Here is a 19,087-nt window from a genome sequence, read left to right as displayed (position 1 = left end):
TTCACTTAGTGTAAGCTAAATAATTTCTAAATATTTCTTCATACTGATCATGCTTGCAATACTGCTCGCTGTTTCTGTGAATTGTTTGCACCGGCTGTATAGCAAGAGCGAAGGTGGCAAGGTGGTAGAACTCCAAATCAGCAGATGGTCTGAAGTTTAAAGTAGTACTTTGGTTCTGTCTTGGAAAACGGCTGTTCTATACCGGCTGTGGGAGTCTAACTTCACTGGAGCCAAACAGAGAGTGCCGTGTACTATGAGGGTAAGGAACACGAATTGGTCGTAATCTCATGAGCCTTCCAATATGGCGTGCCTTATAAACATTTACATGGCTTTGCGTGTTAAATGCAATAACTATTCAAACCTTTGAAGTAACCATTCATCCTACAATAAGTATAGCGACTTTCATGGGTAAGATTTGTGTACTATTAGTTGCACAATGGGCATCGTAACTAGTTGTCTTGGCAGGGGTTGGCACATCAAACTCGCCCCTTCTAAAAAAAACATCTCTCGCCCTGGCACACAGAGTATGAAGTGGTCATTTTACAGGGGTGCAAAACTAGGGTTCTCTCCACCTCCCCTCCCCAAAAAAGTCTGCCCATGCCCATGGTCCCAACTATTGCTTCTAGAAGAGAGACGTATAGTTGATGGATTTGTGGCTAAATCAATATCTGTGAACCTCCCATTCACAAGCTATACATTCCAAGAACAAGTACCTAGTACAAGTGCAGTTTGATATACGACACTCTAGTAATGAGAAAGCTTGAACAAAGTAATACAGAATAATTAAGTTTCTGTTACTCTACTTCTTGCATCAGATTGCACTCATATTTGACGCTTGAGCCTGTATCTACCGTTTGTTCGTCTATCCTTACAGTGGCTTTTTTTCTAGGGCAATAGAATGTGTCACCAAGTAGGCAAATTTCTGCCAGCTGTCGAGTTTAGCTTGGCGCATCAGGAAAAGGATATAGCATTTCATCAGAATTATTGAGCGGCACTCACATGCCGAAAAGTAAGGAATAGAAGTTTGTAATCAATACAGGACAGTTTCCTATATCTTCAATTGTACCTTTACGACTTTGTACGAAAAAAAAGAATAAAATCCTGGTAGTTGTAAAACAGGTAAGAACAGCGGACGCCTCAAAGTGAGAAAAATGCATGAGGTGGTGTTGAACACAATATTTTTAACATTTGAAGAACTGAATATTCTTGAAACAACTGCAGGAGATTGAACGTACTTTGCGTGTTTTAACAAACATTTAGCGCACCTTGCCGAAACACTCTATTCAAATCCTGTTATCGATTTGCTTGCACTGAAAGCTTTGTGCTCCCGCCACTCTCAATGCACAAAATCTATACATTGTTCAACTGCTAAAGAATAGACTTAGCTACAAGTTTTCCACAAATGTTTTTATTCTTCTCGACTGAGAACAATATATCGCGCCATGTCTCATAACCAAGAAGTGGCACAGGACGCCTTTTACCTTATTCTTCCAGTCGGATGACATACAATAGAAAACGAAATGCGCAAGGACAGTCTGCTTGCCATATTGTCGCTCTTCGCTACCAATGTGCTGCTTCCTATACTCACTTCTCCGCCCAGTTGTGTGCCGTACGACATAAAGCACGTAAGTACATACGCGCTTTGGCAATAAGAGGTGTTAACGTTTAACAGTATAAAACTGTGTATATTTCCTTGTGGTATCGTATGTACGATAGTAGACACATATATTTCATAGACATGTATTAGAACATGTTTTTGTTGAATGGTTTGAAACCTAGTGTGCACATTCCTGAAATTCTGCTAAGTTGGTAAACAACAGTTATTTAACTTCATTGTGCCGTATATTGCTGCAAAGATTCACATTGCTGAAGACAATGCCATGTTCTATGATCTCTCAACGAAACCGCATTCAAGGAGCAACTAAAATATATTATTTCGCTTGAAACGAGTAAATTAAAAATAACTGGGCATGCATTTTGGGTCTAATATTATATTCTTTTTATGTAAGTACTGAAGCGGAGTACTTGACGCATACTTACGTATTTTGTTAGGTATATAGTCATGTCAAATGTGTGATTACCAATGCGAACCGCACTCTTGACTGCTTGCACCACAACTTTTCATTAGCACCTGCTTCATTAAAACTTGTTTGTAAAACTCTAGTGCGATGCAAACTTGAGTACGCCTCATTAATCTGGGATTCTCATTCATGTACACTATTTAACGTTCTAGAATCTGTACTGGATCATTCAGCTCGTTTTATTTTTGCTAATTATTCCCACACTGCTAGTATCAAATTCATAAAAGGTTTTCTCGACGTGCCTACCCTAACAGAAAGAAGGAGGCCCGCTTATGTCTTTTACAGAAGTTGTTTTTCGGGAATCCCGAAATACGCACATTGCTCTCGCCACCTCCTAAAGCTTCAGCTCGCATAGGTCACAACATCAAAGTTCATGTGCCATTCTGCCATACCCACATGTGCTTCTACTTTCCTGGCTCCACGGCCATCAACCCTGATCATGCATCATTCAAGACTGCCCTTTCTTACTTTTAACACTACTTCAGTCTGTAACGCCGCAAATGGCATTGAGCACCTAAATAAATAAATAAACAAAATAAATTAAAAGTATTTAAAAAGTTACAGCCTAATGAACAGTATTCAAACACTAATACAGCAACACATTTCTTAATTTTCATTCTGTGAATGTAAGACTGTGTTTGAAATCATGTCACGTAAATTTGACGACTTTGTGAACATTGCATAATAATATGCACCTGAAGGAATTATTGTGACTACAATGCCTGTTTTGTAGACAGTTCGTAGACAAAATATATCGCCACAGCTCGACCATCGCAGAAGACGCGTACCACAATTCGCGTTCGTAAAAGCCGTCAAGCAAGTAGCAATAAAGCCGCGCCATGGAACGCCATCCTGCACGCGCCACGATGCTACACCATGGAACCGGCACGAGACTCGAGGGGCAGAGGAAGAGACCGACGAAGTTGGAATCAGCGAGCAGAGACATTTTTTTTGGCTGACCATATTTAGCTTTGAGTTTACGGGCACAAGTTCACCCTAAATAAAGAGTTTATATAGTACCAGGTGCTATATTTATTCGTAACAATCCGGTGAAGGTGCTGGATATGCTTCCAAGCCCTCCACAGGCAAGGGAGAGAAGCCCAGATCCCAGAAGATCGGAGCCAGCAGAATTGACACCTGTGCACCAACGCACGAGTCGCCGACTACGTGGTGAGCAGCCCGAGTTTGGCCCCCTAATTGACTCATCAAGACCTGTCGAGACCTCAAGCATAAGTGTTACTGCGATGGCCACCCAGTCGATGCCATCTCCATCTCACCTCATTGTGGATTCGCCACGTACACCAGAAGTCTTCCACGGTGAGACCTTTGAAGACGCCGAGGACTGGCTGGAAGGCTTCGAGCGCGTTGCACGTTTGAATGGTTGGGACGAAGCCCGAAAACTTCGTTACGTTACGTCGCCCTGCAAGATTCGGCACGTACGTGGTTTGAGAACCACGAAGCGTCCTTGCTGTCGTGGGACGACTTCCGACGAGAGCTAATCGCAACCTATCCGAACACGGACCGCAAAGAGAAGGCAGAGGCTGCTCTTCAGGCGAGGAACCAACGGAATGACGAGAGCGTGGCCATGTACATAGAAGACATGTCACGGCTCTTCCGCCGAGCCGACCAAAACATGGCAGAGGAGAAGAAGTTGCGGCACCTAATGCGCGGAGTAAAGGAAGAAAGTTTTGCAGGCCTGGTGCGTAATCCACCGCGAACTGTGGCGGAGTTCCGGTCCGAGGCAACGACCATGGAAAGGACACTACAACAACGCGCGCGACTGCACAACAGAGACTTCAGCGTCTCTTCAGTCAGGGTGGAGTCAACAACCCTCCCCACCAACGTTGATGTCCTCCGGGAAATGGTGAGGGCTATTGTTAAAGAGGAGCTCCAGAAACTGCAACTCCCCCAAAGTCCTCCAGCGATGCCCTCAATCGCGGACGTTGTACGTGAAGAAGTGCGGCAAGCAATTATTCAACCGCAGCCTCAGGTGCCACACCACACGCAACCGGAACCTCAGCCACAGCTGTCGTATGCGCAAGTCGTACGGCAAGACATGAGACGCCTGAGCTTTACACAAGCTCCCGTTATGCCACCGACCTTTCCTCGCAGTACGCCCCCGCCGATGCGAGAAGCGAGACCCCGCAAAAGGGATGTATGGCGCACGGCAGACCGGCGGCCCCTCTGCTACCACTGTGGGGAGGCAGGTCATCTTTATCGGACATGCCACTACCGTCGGGTCGGGCTACGTGGCTTTCCAGTGAATGCACCCTGCTCTCGTAACGGTGAGCGCCCTTACAAAATCGAAGAAGATTTATCTTCGCGCTATGCCTATCCGAACACTCAGCGGCGTGAATCGCGGTCGATTGCGCCAATGCGCAATAGGTCGCCGAGTACACACCCATCATCTACTTTCCTGAGGCGTCGTTCACCAAGCCCGCGACGGCAAAACTAGAACCAGCGACCTATTGAGGCAGGGCTGCTGATTTTCGGAAAACTGAAAACCCTCCATCGCTAACCGGATCAGACGACGACACTGACACAACGACGTACAAGCGCAGTAATGGTGACGTGACATCCGAGCTACAAGTCAGAATAGACGACGTCGAAACCATAGCGTTAATAGACACAGGTGCAGACTACTCAGTAATAAGTAACATGCTCGCAAAGAAGCTGAAGAAAGTGCTCACTCGTTCGACCGAACCGCAGATACGCACCGCCGGCGGGCATTTAGTCAGCCCCGTAGGATTGTGCACAGCGAGAGTGGGAATAGAGGCCATGTGTACGTCTGCAGTTTTATTGTTCTCCCTGAATGTTCCCGTGAGGCAATTCTGGGCACGGACTTTCTGCAAGCAAACAGTGCGATCATCGAATTGCAGAAATCCCAAATTTCTTTCTCTACAGAAAACGCTGTTGCCGTGTGTCATGCGAAGCAACCAATTGTTTCGTCTCTTCGTATTGTGGATGAAGGTGTGACAGTGCCGCCACGTAGCAGCGTGAGCGTTTCTGTGAAAAGCGACGTTTTTCGTGAATATGCCGGACTTGCTGATGGAAATATCGAACTGCTGCTCACAAAGGGGATACGCGTGGCGAGAGGTCTAGTGAACCTGCGGAACGGATATACTGGTGTGCTATTGACTAACTTTACCGACGAGGTACAGCATGTGGCGAAGGGAGCAGCCATAGCATCGCTTCATGTCTACGTAGAAGTATCAGATGTTTGCACCATAGAAATCTACCTACAACGCCCTCAACAGTGGACAGTGTCCTCGAGAAAATAGATATTGACCAAGAGCTTTCATCTCTGCAGAAAGACCAGGTTGTGGAGTTGATCAAGGAATTCGCAGAGTGTTTTTCCTCTTCTTCGAAAGTCGGACTTACGCCTGTAGCAAAGCACTGCATTGTAATTGAAGGGCATGTTAGACCAGTATTTCAGCATCCATACCGAGTAGCTCCAAAAGAAAGGGAGGCGATAAAGAAGCAAGTACAGGAGATGCTCGATGACGATGTCATACAGCCCTCCAAAAGCCTATGGGCATCGCCGGTAGTACTAGTGAAGAAGAAGGACAACACCATGCGGTTCTGTGTTGATTACAGAAAACTCAACCTCGTCACGAAGCGAGACGTGTACCCACTCCCACGAGTCGACGATACGTTGGATAAACTGCGCAATGATCACTTTTTTTCATCGTTGGATCTAAAGAGCGGGTACTGGCAAATAGAAGTCGACGAACGAGATCGTGAAAAGACGGCGTTTGTGACACCCGACGGACTCTACGAGTTCGAAGTACTCCCATTTGGTTTGTGTTCTGCTCCCGCTACCTTCCAGAGGATGATGGACACTGTGCTCTCCGGCCTCAAATGGCAGTCATGTCTTGTCTATCTGGATGACGTAGTAATTTTTTCCACTACGTTCGAGCAGCACGTACAGAGATTGAGAAGGGTACTGGACGCTATTCGTATGGCTGCACTTACGATCAAACCCGAAAAGTTCCACTTTGGGTTCCGGGAGCTTCGGTTCCTCGGGCACATTGTCAGTTCTCACGGTGTCCGTCCAGATCCAGATAAGATCACTGCGGTTGAAAATTTTCTAAGGCCAAGAGACAAGAAAGCTATGCGACGTTTCCTGGGGCTTTTTCCCTACTATTGGCGCTTCGTTGAAAATTTCTCCAAGATTGCGGAACCACTGACACGGCTTACGAAGGAAGGTGTGCCATTCATCTGGAATCAAGAGCAAGAAGACGCCTTCTCTGAGTTACGACGGCGTTTGCAGTCACCTCCCATACTCGCTCATTTTAACGAAGATGCCGAAACAGACATTCATACGGACGCCAGCAACGTTGGCCTCGGTGCTATTCTTGTTCAATGGCAGAACGGGGAAGAAAAAGTTATTGCTTATGCAATCCGCACTCTGTCGAAAGCTGAGTATAATTATTCAGCTACGGAAAAGGAATGTCTCGCAGTTATATGGGCCATCAGTAAGTTCCGTCCATATTTTTACGGTAGACCATTCCGAGCCATCAGTGACCATCATTCATTGTGCTGGCTTGCGAACCTCAAGGACCCTTCCGGAAGACTTGCTAGATAGAGCCTGCGTCTCCAAGAATATGACATCACTGTAGTTTACAAGTCTGGCCACAAGCACAATGACGCGGATTGCTTGTCACGAGCACCAATCGAGAACTCGTCTCCTGAGCATGAACAAGACTCCGCATTTCTTGGAGCTGTGAATGTGTTGGAGATGGCTCATGATCAACGAATGGACCCAGAATTACTTCTGCTCATTGAATACTTAGAGGGGCAGCAAGTCGAAGTACCGCGAGTTTTCGTCCGTGGACAACGTTCCTACGTCCTCCGCAACAACGTTCTCTACAAGAGAAACTTTCAACACACCGGTGAAACGTTCCTACTGCTGATACCATCATCACTGCGAGCGGAAATTTTAGAAGCGTGTCATGATGACCCATCGGCAGGTCACTTGGGCATTAGTAGGACTTTGGCAAGAATCCACCGGAGATATTACTGGCCAAAATTGATGGATTCAGTACAGCACTACGTAAGATCATGTCGAGAATGCGAAAGACGCAAAGTACCACCCCCAAAACCAGCAGGTCTTTTGAAACCGATAGAGCCACCAAAAGTCCCGTTTGAGCAGGTCGGAAGGGATTTTCTAGGACCATTTCCTAAGTCATCGTTTGGGAAGCGCTGGATAGTTGTGGCAACCGACTACATGACCCGGTATGCCGAGACGTCATCTCTCACAAAAGGAACGGCAAATGAAGTGGCTCAGTTTTTTGTCACCAAGATAGTGCTGCGACATGGCGCACCTAAAGTTCTTATAACTGACAAAGGAACTGCGTTCACTGCCAGGCTAGTACAGTCTGTCATGAAACTAGCGCACACCGACCACAGAAGAACTACCGCATACCATCCGCAAACTAACGGGTTGACTGAAAGGCTGAACAGGACGCTTACTGACATGATCGCGATGTATGTGGACGTCAAGCATCGGACTTGGGATACCATACTACCGTATGCTACATTTGCATACAATACCGCAGTGCAAGAGACAACTCACTTCACCTCATTTCAACTTGTTTATGGTCGGACAGTAATAACGACATTAGACGCGATGCTGCCGGTCAACCGCACGAATGAAGAGGGCCCTGACATAAGCGATTATGTAGAAAGGGCAGAAGAGGCGCGACAACTAGCACGGAACCGCATCATTCAACAGCAGGACGTCGACGCGCACCGCTACAATCTAAGACAGACGAAGGGACGTTCAGTACTCCCCTGGAGACCAAGTGTGGGTCTGGACGCCTGTACGTGCACGTGGCCTATCAGAAAAGCTTATGCGGCGCTATTTCGGCCCTTACAGGGTTCTTCGTCAGCTAGGCCTATTAAACTACGAAGTGATCCCTGAAGGTCAAGTATGCACAACACGACGCAGGAATCTCCCGGAAGTTGTATATGTAGTACGTATGAAACCGTACTACGACAGGAACTGAACAAGTGAACTGACTCACGTCGTCTAACAGAAGGACAAGTCCTATTGTTTAGAAACTGTCAGCCGGCTCTACGCATCGGGGTGATGCGTGCTAGGAGGGGGACTAATGCCACAGCTCGACCATCGCAGAAGACGCGTACCACAATACGTTCGTAAAAGCCGTCAAGCAAGTAGCAAGAAAGCCGCGCCATGGAACGCTGTCCTGCATGCGCCACAATGCTACGCCATGGGACCGGCACGAGACTCGAGGGGCAGAGGAAGAGACCGACGAAGTTGGAGTCAGCGAGCAGAGACATTTTTTTGGCTGACCATTTTTAGCTTTGAGTTTACGGGCACAAGTTTGCCCTAAATAAAGAGTTTATATAGTACCAGGTGCTATATTTATTCGTAACAATATCATGAAAACCAATAAAAGTTGATGCACGAAGCAACAGTGTACCAGGTCGAATATGTCATACTTGAGCCCTGTCTACCTTAAATACCACGTTTAGGAACACTATTGTTTTTTAAATTTGGCCTTACCAGGTGACTTTTTTGTACGGCAACGTTATGCGAACTAATTGTTTGTAACCGTAAGCAGTAGAAAAATTATGGCTAATTTTCTAACCTCTCGAAGACACCCTCAAAACCAAAACTGAAAGTTCATGATTAAAAAAAAAAATGATCGGCACAACTTTGAAGGAGACAGGGTCCTTTTATTTTTCCTTAGAGGGTTGTGGGGTGGTGCGATGTGACATGCTGTGAGCTTTTTTCTATGCCATTCCGAGCTCTCGAATTTCGTGTTCGCCTTTCAAGGGAAAGATGCAGTTCGCCTTGAAAAAGAACAAAACATACGACGAAAGCTAACCATGACCGAAAATTAGCGAGTCAATATGTTCTCTATGAAGCTTGTGAACTTGAGTCAGATAGTAAAGCAAAACGGGCAAGAACAAAAAAGAGCGAGTTTAATTTCTTTCCGAAGGAGATCATGTCCTCTTCAAGGAATGTCATGTCCTTTGAGAAATAACTATGTCCGTACACATAACTAATATTCGAGATACTGTAGTAAAGAACCCCGAACATTTGGGCCACAGAAACTGACACAAATAAGGCACATTGTTTACTCTTTTCTTTACGTGCACTGGTTGTGCAGACAGCCCTGTAACATCATGTGCCAACGATACTGAAAGCTACTGCGCTGCTTCTGCGCTTCCAATCGGGCACGCGAAGCAAGCTCACATCGTAAAGCAAACTCAATACTCGTGGCCTAGACATCGAAGCGACACGACTGTCGAGCAATCACAAGCCGCTTACATTCATCTGGTACCTAGTCGCTTCCTGTGATGAGCGTTAGCCGAAGGAACGACCATAGGCTTTGCGGGGAAGTGGCAGCAAAAGAACGCAAGCGGTGTCCTGTAGGCCGGCTTCAAAAATTATTTTCTTTCTTAAAACAAAAAGTATTTTGATTAGACTTTCTTAATTGCTTAACCATAGAGTGGCAAAACGAGCACCGCATCGCGAGAATTTTTTCTTGAAACGCATCAGTAAGTAAAATGTGGTTGAATGTTCGAAAAGTCGCATAATTTGGCTATTTTCAATTTTTTCGGGAAGATTTAAAGTCCATTTTGCCCCTAAACATCTTTGTCCTAAAGTCAGCTTTCCTGAAACCAGAATAATATTAACATTTCTTAGAGAGAATTCCAGCAAGCATACACAAATGGCGAACTCTGAACACTTGTGTGGGTTTTGAAAACGCTTAGGTGCTAGGTAAACGCAAGAATTTATGAATGCTTTGGAAGTATCATAAACAAAACCTCTTTCGTACAAAACAACTCAACGAAACCTCTTTAGTAGGCGATGACGATAGTTATAGCGCGCGAACAAAACGACGACACAGAGACAAGAAGGACACGAAAGACACAGTAGCTCCAGCACTGTTCTGAATTTCTGCAAACAAATATGAATTTTATATGCATTTTTCTAGAGTGCATATTTTGGAAAAGTAAACGATCTGAGAGGGGACGCCACGATCTTGGAGACTTCTTCGAGCAAAATTGTTTGGCTGCAATACACCATGATGTATACAAAAAGGGTGTAACTTCATCGAGAGAATCTGTGATGGTCGAGTGCCAAGTCTGGGTTACTTGACGTAGAATGAATATATATATATATATATATATATATATATATATATATATATATATATATATATATATATATATATATATATATATATATATATATAAATATATACATATATATATATATATATATATATATATATATATATGTATATATATATATATATATATATATATATATGGGAACAAAGTGTATGCTGTGTATGCAAAACGCATTATTCATGAGATCTAACAAACGAGAATGTCAAGGAAAGTAAAGGGAAAGTGATTAAAGCGAATTTAATGTAATTGTGAAGAAGGAAAAGTGGCTGAAACGATTACTCGCCGTAGGCAGGAACCTAACCTGCGACCCTCGAATAACACGTTCGATGCTCTACCCCTGAGCTACCATGGCAGCTATTCTCCGAGCCAATTTATTTAGCATATATAAGTGAATTCAAACGTGGGAGGGTCAGTCAGCGCCACCTGTAGCCATTCAGGTGAGTGTGGCACACTATTTATGAGCATGTATGCCATCACGCAGCACGTGAACTTATTACGAGCCAGCATCTGACCAATGGTCTCTCGTATACAACCGAAATGCACCGAGTCTGCCAGTACGAGACCCTCGTTAACAAGAGAATGAAGTGTATAGTTTAGGGCTTGCTTTTTCGTGTTTTGATACAATAATAATGAGAAGTAACAGACAATAACGCTAAACAAAGTATAGGAGAAGGTATAAGACTGAATTGTAAAGTAAATATGAAAAAAGAAAAGTGGGTAAAAAGATAACCTGCCGTGACCAGGAACCGCACTTGTGACCTTCAAATAACGCGTTGGATGCTCTACCACTTGAGCTACCAGGACGGCTATTCACCCAGCCACTTTATTAAATATATATATATATATATATATATATATATATATATATATATATATATATATATATATATATATATATATATATATATATATATATATATATATATATATAAGGGAAAGAAGTGTATACCTAAGGGCTCGTTTTTTCCGTGTTTTTTAACACAATAATAATGAGATATAACAGACAGTAATGCCAAGGAATGTACAGGGGAAGTTATTAACATTAATGGAATGTAAATAAGAAGAAAGAAAAGTGGATGAAAAAATTACCAACTGTAATATATATATATATATATATATATATATATATATATATATATATATATATATATATATATATATATATATATTGTTACACAAATTGAGGTAACTTAATGGGGGGGTTTTAGTGGGCCCTGAGTCCGCGATCACAGTATAATGATGATGATCACCGCCATGGCTCGTACCCACTCAGGGGGATCGCAGTGGAGGCAACGTCGTCTTCCTTCTCTGCCCACGCTACCCTTGTTTTTCCTGGTAGTGATACTTTGTATCATTCCTCCTCTCTCAGACGAAGCCCTCTGGGCGAGTAATTCTTGCATCCTTCGTGAAAACGGCTTCAGGCGGGCAACATGCGTCACCTCCGTCTTGCATGAACGTCGGCCACTAGTGGTGACACGTGCGATTTCATAGTTGACCTCGCTGACACGACGGAGTATCACAAAAGGGCCGGCATAGTGTGCCAGTAGCTTTTGGCTCAAGCCACGTCTGCGTATTGGGGTCCACACCCACACTAGATCACCGGGGGCATAGGTTACATGCCTGTGTTGACTGTCGTAGCGAGTTTTGGATGACTCTTGCGCTGCCAGTGTACGTAAGCAGGCAAGTCGACGGGTCTCTTCCGCACGACACAAGGTTTCCGCAATTGTTAAATCGTCATGGATGACAAAAGGAAAGATAGTGTCCAGCGTATGTCGAGGTGAGCGAGCGTAGAGCAGATAGAAAGGGCTATAGCCTGTCGTTTCGTGTTTCGACGTGTTGAAGGCGTACGTGACGAATGGTAATACTTCATTCCAGTTTTTGTGGTCAGAGGCGACGTACATTGACAACATGTTGATCAACGTTTGATTTGTGCGCTCGGTGAGACCGTTAGTTTGCGGATGATACGCAGTTGAGTGTCGGAACTTGGAGGCACACAAACGAAGTAATGATTCGACAATATCAGCGGTAAATTGTCGTCCACGGTCACTTATTATCACGTGAGGAGGTCCGTGTCGGAGGATGACTGAATGCAACAGGAACTCCGAAACCTGGACAGCCGTGGCGGAGCATAAGGCAGCCATCTCGCAGTACCGCGTCAGGTAGTCGGCGCATACAATTATCCACCGGTTACCTTTTGAGGAGCGTGGAAATGGTCCCATCAGATGAATGCCAACCTTTTCAAAAGGGGAACCGGGAGGCTTTACCGTTTGCAGGTGACCAACTGGACACGAGGAGGGCCGCTTGTGGCTCTGGCACTGCGTACATCTGGCCACGTAGTTCTGCATTGTTTTGCTCATTTTCAGCTAATAGAACCGCTCTTTCGTGCGACTAAGTGTTCGTGCGGTGCCTAGATGGCCAGAGGTGGGGTCATCATGCTTGAGACGCAGAACAGACGTTTGGAACGACCAGCAGAAAGCGGGCGCCCGTCGTGGACAAGTTTCTTTGGTAAAGAAGACCATTTCGGACGCAGAATCGGCCTTCGCCTAATGAATTTCTCGCTCCAGGGAAGAGAGCTTTTAAGCTTGGGTCATTACGCTGCTCAGCGGCGAAAGTCACGGCATCAGGAAAGCCAGTCGACAGAGAAGCGATAAGGTGGTCAAAGTTATCGGCTTCACAATCTGTCGATGGTAGCGGCATTCTAGAGAGGCAATCCGCATCAGCGTGTAGACGGCCAGTCTTGTATGAGATGGTGAAGACATGTTCTTGCAAACGAATGGCCCATCGTGCGAGGCGGCCGGATGGGTCACGAAGGTTGATCAGCCAACACAGGTAATGGTGATCTGTGACAATAGTGAACGGGCGACCATAGATGTATGAGCGAAACCGTTGCACGGCAAAGACTACCGCTAGGCTGTTCGGTCACTGTGTAGTTGCGTTCAGGCTTGCTCAAAGAACGACTTGCGTACGCCACAACGTGTTCCTTCTTGTCAGAACGCTGAACGAGAACGGCACCGATACCGATGCCACTTGCATCTGTGTGAATTTCCGTGGGCGACGAAGGATTGAAGTGCCGAAGTATTGGCTGCGAAGTTAACAAACACTTCAGCTTGCGAAAAGCGGCATCACACTCGGAGGTCCACTGAAACAGGCTGTTCTTGCGTAGAAGGCTCGTCAGGGGGTGAACCACATGTGAAAACTTGGGTACGAACCGGCGGAAATACGAGAAGAGCCCGATGAAGCTACGCAGTTGTTTCACAGATTTAGGACGCTCGAACGATTCCACGGCCGCGGTCTTTTGTGGGTCAGGTCTAATGCCATCTTTGTCGATGAGATGTCCTAACACCAATGTCTGTCGCTCGCCAAAGTGGCACTTTTTCGAATTCAATACAAGGCCAGCTTTTTCAATGCAGCTTAGCACGAGGTCTAGGCGAGTGTTGTGCTCCTCAAACGTACGTCCAAAAATTACGACATCATCAAGATAACACATGCATATATGCCATTTTAAACCACGCAATATAGAGTCCATAAATCTTTCGAATGTCGCAGGAGCATTGCATAATCCGAATGGCATAACGTTGAACTCGTAAAGTCCGTCGGTCGTAACGAATGCCGTCTTTTCTTTGTCAGCTGCGTGCATCAGAATTTGCCAGTAACCTGATCTCAGGTCGACAGATGAAAAGTAGGACGCGGAATGCAGGCAGTCTAGAGCGTCATCGGTGCGTGGCAGTGAATAAACGTCTTTCTTGGTAACAGAATTCAGTTGGCGGTAGTCAACGCAAAATCTTCACGTACCATCCTTTTTCCTCACTAGAATGACAGGTGCAGCCCACGGACTTGCCGATTCCTGTATTATTCCCTTTTCCAGCATTTCTTGGACTTGCTCGTTGATGATCTTGCGCTCCGATGGTGCCACTCGATAAGGTTTCTGCCTAACGGGAGGCGCCGACTCGGTGTGGATCTGATGACGTATCCGGGACGCTGGGATTAAGGGCCTTTGGCTATTTTTAGAAAAATCGAACACTTTCGAGTGCTTGGATAGAACGTCGAACAGTGTATGGCGTTCGCTTTGGTCAAGTGACTTGCTGACCATTTGTAGCAATTGGGCATCTTCTGAACCTTCTAAGCCTAGATGTTCATTTTGGCTTGTAGCATCAAGAAGCGCAACCAGAGTCGTACATGATTCGGGTCTAAATACTGCAAGTTTTATGCCGCCTGGCAGAATTGCAGGCTCCATGGAACTGTTCATTGTCCACACACATGCGCGTCTATCAACGACTGGCACTATGCAATGGAGAATGAGAATGTTCTTTTTCAGGCATGCCAAGGGAATCGGTTCGAGCGTGGCGTCAAACGTGCCACAGTTGTTGCTAGAACACGTCACGGGAACACACACAGCAGAAAATGCAGGAACGACTGTGTCCACGGAGACGAAAAAGATGCATTCCTCCAGACGGGAATTTTCCAAGAGCGCCGTTGGGAAAGTACCGTGTATAGAAAGATGCCCACTTCTGCAGTCTACAGTTGCCCCACACTCACACAAGAAGTCAATACCCAAGATAACGTCATGTGTAGACCGCGGAATAACCGCAAACTCTGTGCAAAACACCTTGCCACAGAGCGAGACGTCCACAGTACAATATCCCACCGGATACAACACGTCACCACTTACACCACGAAATGTCACCTCACGGTTCAGGCAAAACATCACTTTTGGTCCCAGCAGGTTTTTAAAATTTACACTCATCACCGAGACTGTCGCGCCTGTATCCACAAGTGCCATAGTAGCCACTTCATCGACAACTACATGAACTTTGTTCTTCTACATAAACGCTGACAGGGGTATACCTGTAGATAGCACCTGTGATCTCGCGGCCTCACCCCCAATGGCCGCACCGACTAGTTTTCCGGTGGCGGTGTACGTGCGCGTCGCCGTGGCGATGGTGATCGTGGAGCACGGGGAGCTGGTGGTGGTGCCAAACTTCGATCAGAGGCCGGCGAGGGGTAGCGTGATCCGGTAGGTGCGCGTGGTTCCTGTGACGTGGAGAGCGGATGATCGAAAGGTTAGTGAGACATGTGCCAAGACTGTCGCTGATATGGGCGGTGGTCACAAAAACGTGCGATGTGACCCGGGACACCACAGTTGTTGCATACCGGACTTGGTCGAGGGGCACGTTGTTGCTCAGAGTAACGACTCCTCTCGGAAGGCATGGGATAGTGGTACCGTCCTTCGGGGCCCCTGTAGGGAGGCGATTTCGGGTAAACAGGTGGGCGAAAACTTCATTCGTAGTTGGGAGGTGGTTGACGGGGAAATCCAGCCTGCCGTGTGCCTTGATATTCATAAGCGTCTGTTGCGTTGATCGATGGTTGCCATGGTGGAACAGAAACAAGAGTCCGCACACGTTCTGGTTCGCTTACGTACACATCCTGAAAGTCGCTGGGGCGATGATAGCTCTGCTGACATCGAAGCAGCTCTTCTCTAACGATCTGCCGTATGGTCAAAGCTAGGTCGTTAGGCGGCACTGTTTCAACACTAGCCACAGTGGGGACGTTGGACAGGCGGCCGAATTTCGAAGAAATTCGTCGCATCTTGAGGGATTCAAATGTACGACAGTGCTTCATCACGTCAGACACGGAGTTCAAGCAGTCTTTCCCAATTAAGAAATTGTACACGTCTTCGGCTATACCCTTGAGAACGTGTCCAACCTTGCCTTCTTCAGACATCCTCCCATTCACGATCTTGCACAGCTTCAATATTTCTTCAATGTATGTCGTACATGTTTCTGCTGGAAGCTGTGTCCTCTGAGACAATGTCTGCTCTGCGCGTTTCTTCTTTGCGTCCGAATCACCGAAGCACTTCTGCACTTCTTCAACAAAACGTTCCCAAGTCGTGAAAATGTCCTCGTGGTTCTCGTACCACATAAGGGCGGTGTCAGTTAACGAGAATACGACATGATTGAGCTGTTCGTTCGAGTCCCAGCCATTGCTTCTGCTCACCCGCTTGTAGTTCTTGAGCCACACGTCGACTGCTTTTCCTGAGGTCCCGCCGAAGTTTGGTGGCACTCTGTAGTACGGCACGGAACCCAAGCGTTGGATGGCTGCTCTTGGACCATTACGATCGGCGAAGATGGAAGTCCGGCGAGGCGACGGCTGCGACGAAGTCCTGGTAGTGAAGCTCCCTTTTATGAGTTCGTCCTACCCAGCACCTTCCACCAAATTGTTACGCAAATTAAGGTAACTTAATGGGGGGGTTTTAATGGGCCCTGAGTCCGTGATCACAGTATAATGGTGATGATCACCGCCATGGCTCTTACCCACTCAGGGGGATCGCAGAGGAGGCAACGTCGTCTTCCTTGTCTGCCCACGCTTCCCTTGTTTTTCCTGGTAGTGATACTTTGTATCAATATATATATATATATATATATATATATATATATATATATATATATATATATATATATATATATATATATATATATATAAAAATTTATATATATATAGTCCAGTAGATCCTCCGTGAGCGGTCACAACGTGGTTTATTTCGACGTTTCGACCTAGCCTCTGGCCTTCATCAGGATTAATCCTAATGAAGGCCAGGCTCTAGGCCGAAACGTCATAATAAACCACGTTGTGACCGCTCACGGGGGATCTACTGGACTATATGCAACGCTACGGCAACTCAACCACCATGCCATCCTATCTATCTATCTATCTATATATATATATATATATATATATATATATATATATATATATATATATTGCGGGGTTCGGAGTGTGAGAAAAATGAAAAAAAAGACTGCAGAACTTTAATATTTGACTCCTGCCCTTAAAAACAAACGCACAAAATGCATGAATTTAAAAAGTAAGTGGTTGTCTCAAAATTTGCTGGTACCCATTTGCGCACTCCTGATCTTTAGAAGCCTTTAGATTTTAGTGCAACAAAATATCAGACCTAATTGACTTTCAATATGATCTACAAATCCTCCGTGCACGGTTAAACGAATGTACTATAGACGATGTCATTGACGCTACAACTGAGAAAAATTCGTGCACTTATCACGAGGACGCGGCCGAGCGCTCGTGCCGTATTCAGTCATTTTTGTTCACTCGTTTTGCGAATGAATAGACACACGGCACTACTTTTCAAGGGTTCTTGAAAGCAACTCATCCTCATTGTGCTAGAACAAATTTGGACACAAGCATATCGAACTGTGCTCCCGATTTGGGTACCGAGGCACCGAATATATATATATTCTTTAAAAACCACAGAAAGGAGGTATCTGGGGGCTTCTTGTGGTTATATATATATATATATATATATATATATATAATATATATATATATATATATATATACCAGAAGTAGCACCCAGATACCTCCTTTCTGTGGTTTTTAAAGAATACTGACTATATTTCTTGAAATACTCTGTATATCTATATATTTAGCGTCGCTCTATGAATGGGAGACTTTAGGCCGTGCATAGAATGTGGGGTATCAGCCACGGGAGATTAACTGTTCGTCTAAAACCTAGAACGACCATCACGTAACTTCAAAGCTCTATGCGTGATCGCATTACGGAACTTTTTATTTTTATGCAATTGAACTAACACCCACCAAATCTGCAACAAAAAGGGTGTTTGTTGCAGCTTTGACGAGTACTAGTTTATTTGCAGATAAGTATGTCCCTTGCCAGAGGGTATCCCGTCAAACTTGGGCTATATTACGGAGCTTGTGTCAAAAAAATATGGGCAGAGCTCGGCAGTGGTGTCGGTCGGGGTTATAATAAGGGTGCGGAAGCATTGAAAATTTTGTCTAAAGCTATGACTGAATCTAGGCATTCTGCGTGGCAGGCAAGTATTCTACCACAAAGCTATGCCAGTTCTAGAAACAGTGTACGAGAACAACTTCATAAGGGCGTCATATTTCGTCGATCTGAACTGTGGATGCGGTTTTCACTATTGAAATATTGTTTCGATTACATTAAAGTCTTGTTATTCTCCAAGCTATTATGCACCTTTGCACAGATAAGTGAAATACAGTGAAACATCTTCTTATATATGGTTTGCACATCATGACACCGTAGCGTGCAAATCATTTGAATGAAACTTGCAGCTGTGCTATGGCGTAATAAAAGTCAATGCGGCGGACTATGGATACCTGTTTGCGATATATATAATCGACTTATCCAAAAAAAGTACGATTCTTCCTGTATTCTTTTGGAGGGGAGGGGGAGAGTCCTAGGTGCCTACCGTTCCTCCTATGCTTTTGCTTTTCAAACAGCCAAGGCATTCAGTGTGGGCACACGAACACCCACAAAAAACAAATTCTTGCTAGGGGCCTGCCAACGATGTATCTATAACAACTCAAAATGGAAAAAGAAGGCGGTAGAACTTTCAACGCTTTACTCAAATGAATAAAATGGTGGCATGGTGCTATGAGCCTACTGCTTCGCATGACGTAGACTTCCGGTATGACACGGATCTGCTGAGTTTTTTGTTTAGTTGTGGTGGTGACCTTCAGCATTTCGATAATAAGGTTGCCTCCATGATTCTCTTGTAGAAATAAGTGGCTGTCTCAGACTTATTTTATCCTTGCATTTTTGCGTTGCCTAGCGTTAAACTAAACCTTTGATTTTTTCGGTAAGTGCATCTGAAAACAGTGGGCAACCGTTCTACAAATACATGCGCACTGCGTGCAGTAGGACACAAGGTGAACGCTGAAGGAATAAATCACCAACTTGAGCGACACAGGAATTCATGGCAGAACGTGTAGTGACGTTTCAAACGCGCAGCATAATCGGAATACATGGCGACAAATTTTACTTTTATTTGTGA

The 19,087-nt window shown here is 45.2% G+C and overlaps 1 protein-coding gene across 8 annotated transcripts in view; it reads left to right on the top strand.

Moving 5' to 3' along the window:
• The first annotated feature begins 1,438 nt into the window (after positions 1 to 1,438).
• Positions 1,439 to 19,087, top strand: part of LOC142772023 (uncharacterized) — a 107,902-nt gene continuing 90,253 nt past the window's right edge. For 3 of the 8 annotated variants that reach the window (XR_012886250.1, XR_012886249.1, XR_012886251.1), the window contains exon 1: positions 1,455 to 1,625. Coding sequence is in view for 2 of the 8 variants with exons in the window: in XM_075874096.1 (XP_075730211.1) it covers positions 1,521 to 1,625 (105 nt within the window). In the remaining 6 variants the exon portion in view is untranslated. Of the gene's footprint in view, positions 1,626 to 19,087 lie in introns of all 8 variants that reach the window. The other 5 variants (XM_075874096.1, XR_012886254.1, XR_012886253.1 and 2 more) reach the window with 5 other exon arrangements.

Source organism: Rhipicephalus microplus, chromosome 9 (genome assembly GCF_043290135.1).
Source record: "Rhipicephalus microplus isolate Deutch F79 chromosome 9, USDA_Rmic, whole genome shotgun sequence".
In the NCBI taxonomy this organism is placed as follows: domain Eukaryota; kingdom Metazoa; phylum Arthropoda; class Arachnida; order Ixodida; family Ixodidae; genus Rhipicephalus; species Rhipicephalus microplus.
This window is presented reverse-complemented; position numbering and strand designations above follow the sequence as displayed.